We start from the raw sequence: 6,000 nt of genomic DNA, 5'->3' as shown, positions 1-6,000 counted from the left end.
CCTCACAGGGTTATTGTGGGTATAAAAGGGGAAAGAACTATGCATGCTGCTTTAAAGCCATCTTTTTTACCTTGAAGGATTCCACTTTGACCTCTGTGGTTTACCATAAGCCATCCGTGTATAATTACAGTGGGAATCGTTATTCAGTGGGAGGGGGGGGAACATAAATTGCCGCCAAGCTAAATGTTTCCCTTCATTTCTGAGCCTGATTCATGTCAGCTGATGGGTCATGCACACTGTACTTCTTAGGGAGCATGCTTTGAACATCACCGATTGGGGATTTTCTGAACTACTGACCCATTAGTGGCAAGGGAGAAAAAATGCAACATACTCACTGGCTCCACTCCAATCCATAGACACAAATCTACTGCAAGGGCCACAAAAATCCTGTTACCAGACAATTATATAAAGTGATCCAATGCAGGGAATTCCTTGCCCTTGTCAAAAGAGGGATCTCAGACCAGGAATCTTTTTCTGCCCACCAATAAGCATCTATTTGTTGAAGGACATGGAAAAGATCCATGAATACATCTATGGATGAAGGTGAATTTAAAGTTTGACTCTTTTTCATGGAGGAGTTAATGATTTTATTATTTGATTATACTGAACTTCTAGAACATATAGCGATTTTGTTGTATAGAAGTTTCTGCTAGCTAGAATTCTGGTGATCTGATGCATCAGCGTATTAGTACTAAATCGAATCCAATATTCTTCATCTAACAAATATGAACGATAAGCAGCTCTGCTGGAAAAGATGTTTGAAACTGGAACATCCTTAACCATTAATCCACGACAGCCCACCAAGATCAAATCTCCCTTCCCCAAGACAAATTAGGATATTGTAACTGCACTCCAGAACACGTAATTTTATTTGTATGCTTATAAGTGTATGATATACAGATCTTATGCATATGCTCAATGAAACCCCTTGGGCCTGATGACTGTTTTCCAACTCCTTGATGTTAGGCTTGATTCCCATTTGCTGTGTGCCAATTCTTTAAGGCCTAAGAGGGGAGGAATCTTGGATTTTAGGCTTAGGGCAGGGCAGTATAAAACTATTCTCCACTCCTGGGTGTACAAAGCCATTGCCAGTGTCGAAAAAGGGCTGCCTATAATCCTAAACCCCCCAATGCCATACATTTAACCCCCAGTGCTCTCACCTCCTGCACGATTTGTAGATTTGCTCCCCTGGGGACGAAAACCACTGTTCCAGTGTGAGGTATACAGGAGCTTTGCAGTGATCAGAAAACAGTTTTGGATCTAACCCCTTTCATAAGCACAAGTTTCATTTAATGCTTATTCCAAAGTTACAACCATAACAACAACAGCAGATGACAAGAGTGATCCTGACACAAAACAAGAGAGCCAAATGATTTTAGGCTGAGTTACTCTGGCCTAAGCCCACTGATTTCACATTTAGACTGGAGTAACTCTGCACAGGATTGCCCTGGAATCATAACTGTTGGATTGCTATTAGTGCATTATTGCTACATTTCTTCTTTGCACATCCGTCAACACTCAACTAGCCACTGCCCAAGGTAATAGGTCTCTTGTGTGGATAACCAAGCCAGTTTGTTTGCTAAGCTTACTCATCTTCCTTCTGGATGCTTTTTGTCCCAACTCTGTGTGTTGACTCAGATGTTGAAATAGCACTGGGTAGAAAATCCAGCCACTTGTGAACTGGTTCCTGACGTTAACTAGTGTCTGCTGAAAAACTGTCATAGCAACCCACAACTCTTGCATAAGCATCGAAACTTCATTGCATGTATGGAAATACAGTGGTGTTTTGAATGTTCATTTCACAAACCTCCAGCTCAGGGCTGTAGTCCTATGCATGCTTACTTGGAAGTAAGCTCCACTGACCACAGCAGGATTTGCTTCTGTGAGAACACATGCATATGATCAATGCCATAAACTGGTTAAGAATTTAGCACCTGTTCTGGATGATACCATATCATATATCATATCAGCGGTCTTGGTGGCCCTTGTAAGACTGGGAAGGTGGGATACAGAGTCCGTAAATAAATTAAATATGCATGTCTGTAAATTATTGGCCTCCTGCTAGATGCCATCAGCCAGATTTTACTTTGAAAACTACCACCTATTTAAAGAAAGGGTTCCTGAAGGGTTGCCAGCAGAAAAATATCCTACCCCTTTAATTGGGGCTTAATGGGGGAGAGCTTTTCATGATAGGGGTAAATAAAATTCCTCTAAACCTGGATTAAAGGGAACACAGGGTGGGAAGGGAGTCCTTCCCTGGACTCCAATCCTTGTCCTCCATAACATGTGAATCTCCAGACCACTGATTGGTCCTCTCTATAAGGCAGCTTCTTGTGTTCAGTCTACACCCAGCAGTCCAAGAGAGGCAGTATGATACAGTGGTTAAATGATCAGACTAGGCTTTGGGAGCTCCAGGTTTGAATCCCTACTTTGCCACGCAAGCTCACTGGGTAACCTTGGGCCAGTTGCTGATTCTCAGCCCTAACTTGCCTCACAGGGTTGTTGTGAAGTTAAAATGGAGATGAGGAGAATGATGTAAGCTGCTGTGGGTCTCCACTGGGGAGAAAGGCGTGGTATACATAAAGTAAATAAAGTTTGAGTCCCATGGCACCTTTAAGACCAACAAAGTTTTATTCAAGGTATGAACTTTCATGTGCAAGGCACACTTCTTCAGATACAGTGAAAGCTTGTACCAGTCAGTCAGTTTTTTTGTTACAGTCCATGACCAGCACACTCAGTCATTTTACATTAAAAACATTTGAATAAGAAATATGGGATAAAACCAATAGCGGCATAATTCTTAAATTAAAAACCTGTGACTACAACATAGAAATAGAATAAGACAGCCATAAAACTTGGGTATAATTTAGATAAAAGATCAGAACTTAATCTAATTCCCATGCATTTTATGTTCCTTGTAAACCTGGGCACAAAATCTGGCCACTTGTCCTGTTGTCTGATGGTTCCTGTCAAAAAGCTCATACCCGGAATAAAACTTTGCTGGTCTTAAAAGTGCCACTGGATTTAAACTTTGTTCTGCTGCTTCAGACCAACACAGCTACCCCACTTGGATAAAGGAATGTTTTTAACTTATTTAATTAGATTTCTTAAACCGCCCTCACAGGGCTCAGGGCGGTGTACATCATAAAAACACTGGCACAATACATTTGCAATTAAAATAAAATTCACAGTTTAGATTCATAGGGCAGCAGCGAGCCTATACCCAATACGATGACGATAAGACTGCCAGAATATGCCAGTGCAGGAAAATAAACAAACAAACAAGTCCTTTCTTAATGGCTTGCTGCTATTGCGGCTTCTTCCCGCTTGCTTTTGGGTCACAGTTCTGTCTTCCGGGCTCTGACCCTCCCAGAAGCTTTGCCGAAGCGATCTGGGATTCCCCGGACCCTGGACAGCTTTCTCGCTCTACACGAACCTTTGGCCTCCCCACCGCGCGCGCACACGCACGTGCTTCTTCTGAGAACCCCGGGGGCAGGTTAACCCCTGATGGCCCGTGGTGGGTGTTGTCTTGCTGCCTCTTTATCCCGAGAGTCCGGGAGCGTCTTCGCGGGCCCAGGAGTTTAAGCCAGTTGCCGGCTTTGCCCAAGAAAAGACAGCAGCTTGCTGACGGCACCACCAATCCTGAACGGGCCCGTTGTCAGAACTGGAGCAAAGACCCGCCATGGAAGAGCTGAGGCAGCCCCACTCGTTGCCTTTGCCCAGCCCTGCGCACCAGGTGAGCGACTGTCTGCTCTCTTTTCCAAAGGCGAACGTTTGTTTACAGCGTCCTGAGCCGGCTCTTTGAAACTTTACTTTTCATTCATGATGTACTGTCTACAAAGCACGCGCCGCTCGTAGCCGCAGACGCTTTTAAATAATAATAATAATAATAATAACCTGCCGGCTGCGAGGCGTCTCCACAGTCGCAAGGGCGGGGCTCACCCGTACCTTCGACATTGTTATGAGAACTGGAACGTCGTAATCTTGAACGTCCTGAAAACGTTTACAATTGCAGCATTAAGACCACCACCGAGGGACCTTAATGGAAGTCCTGGGAACTGTGAATGGAGTGTGTGTGTGTGTGTGTGTTTGTGCGTGCGCGGCGGGGGGGGGGGGTTATCCCTGAACTCCCAGGCTCGGTCTGCAAAGTAGGGTAGGTAGCCATGCTGATGCTCTGCACACTTACTTGGGTTGGATAAAGTGAGGCTGACTTCCGAGTAAGCATGCCTAGCGTAGGACCCTAACGAAGCAGTCCTACGAAAAGTTGCATCCTTTCGAAATTAATGAGTTTAAAATACTGAACCCCAGCCCCCAGGATAGGAGGCTTACTGAACCTTCCTAACCTTGTTTACTTGGAGGTAAGTGTGTGTGTGTAAGTGTGCATCGAATTTCAGCCTTGACGTTCTAAACGGGACTGTCCTGCTGTATAATGATATTACAAGACTTGCTGGATTTCCCTTGCTTCTTTCTTTCCTGGTTTGTCTCCAGATTTTAAACCCACAAGTGCCAGTGTTTGGGTTCTCCATGAAAATCAGGTTGGCTCTATTTCAGGGGAAACTATGGTTAGTAGGGAACGTGTGTGTAACATTTTTCCCCTGACATCAATTTTGCTTTATTGAAACAGGAGGAAACAGACGAAAGGACAAGCCTAGTTTATAAACGGAGGAATAAAGAAGGAACTAGTAACCTCTCATCAGCTGTTTTTAACATTATCAACTCTATCATAGGATCTGGCATAATAGGTAAACATATCCCCATAAATTTAATATTTTGCTGGCTTTATTAGCGGTAGTAGTAGTGATTTAATATTTTGCTGGCTTTATAACTGATAGTAGTAATTTATTCTAATTTTATTACAGTTGTACAGACCCTCAGGTTATCAAGACTTACAACTTTTACTTTATTTAAAATATGTAAAAGCCTACTTTTCTCCCAAGCAAATGGAACCCAGGGTGGGTTCCGATCAGGGCCGGCTCGCACGCTAGGCAAACTAGGCCTTCGCCTAGAGCGCGAGCCGGCCATCGGGGCGCAGGAGGAGAGGCAGGGGCGGCCGCCGGGAATTCCCAGCAGATGCCGCCCTGTGAGGTGTGCGCTCCTGGCCAGGGGGGGCGAGGCAAAGGCGCTCCTCCTCTTTTGCAGGTAGGGGGGAGGCGAGCCGGGGGAGGGGAGGCGAACCGGGGGGCGAGGTGAAGGCGCTCCTCCTCTTTTGCAGGTAGGGGGGAGGCGAGCCGGGGGAGGGGAGGCGAACCGGGGGGCGAGGTGAAGGCGCTCCTCCTCTTTTGCAGGTAGGGGGGAGGCGAGCCGGGGGAGGGGAGGCGAACCGGGGGGCGAGGTGAAGGCGCTCCTCCTCTTTTGCAGGTAGGGGGGAGGCGAGCCGGGGGAGGGGAGGCGAACCGGGGGGCGAGGTGAAGGCGCTCCTCCTCTTTTGCAGGTAGGGGGGAGGCGAGCCGGGGGAGGGGAGGCGAACCGGGGGGCGAGGTGAAGGCGCTCCTCCTCTTTTGCAGGTAGGGGGGAGGCGAGCCGGGGGAGGGGAGGCGAACCGGGGGGCGAGGTGAAGGCGCTCCTCCTCTTTTGCAGGTAGGGGGGAGGCGAGCCGGGGGAGGGGAGGCGAACCGGGGGGCGAGGTGAAGGCGCTCCTCCTCTTTTGCAGGTAGGGGGGAGGCGAGCCGGGGGAGGGGAGGCGAACCGGGGGGCGAGGTGAAGGCGCTCCTCCTCTTTTGCAGGTAGGGGGGAGGCGAGCCGGGGGAGGGGAGGCGAACCGGGGGGCGAGGTGAAGGCGCTCCTCCTCTTTTGCAGGTAGGGGGGAGGCGAGCCGGGGGAGGGGAGGCGAACCGGGGGGCGAGGTGAAGGCGCTCCTCCTCTTTTGCAGGTAGGGGGGAGGCGAGCCGGGGGAGGGGAGGCGAACCGGGGGGCGAGGTGAAGGCGCTCCTCCTCTTTTGCAGGTAGGGGGGGACGCGCCCCGGCTGGCTGGCCGGACTGCAAAGCTGGGTGGTGGCGAAG

At 48.5% G+C, this 6,000-nt stretch overlaps 1 protein-coding gene across 1 annotated transcript in view; it reads left to right on the top strand.

Moving 5' to 3' along the window:
* The first annotated feature begins 3,682 nt into the window (after window positions 1-3,682).
* SLC38A11 (solute carrier family 38 member 11) overlaps window positions 3,683-6,000 on the top strand; it is a 46,322-nt gene continuing 44,004 nt past the window's right edge. Inside the window, exons 1-2 of the mRNA XM_015423418.1 lie at window positions 3,683-3,736; window positions 4,625-4,742. Of these exons, the coding sequence (XP_015278904.1) occupies window positions 3,683-3,736; window positions 4,625-4,742 (172 nt within the window). The remainder of the gene's footprint in view (window positions 3,737-4,624; window positions 4,743-6,000) is intronic.

The sequence above is a fragment of the Gekko japonicus genome, unplaced genomic scaffold (assembly GCF_001447785.1).
Source record: "Gekko japonicus isolate JY-2015 unplaced genomic scaffold, Gekko_japonicus_V1.1 scaffold1934, whole genome shotgun sequence".
Classification (NCBI taxonomy): domain Eukaryota; kingdom Metazoa; phylum Chordata; class Lepidosauria; order Squamata; family Gekkonidae; genus Gekko; species Gekko japonicus.
Note: the sequence above shows the minus strand (reverse complement) of the source record. Positions and strands in the feature narration are given on the sequence as shown.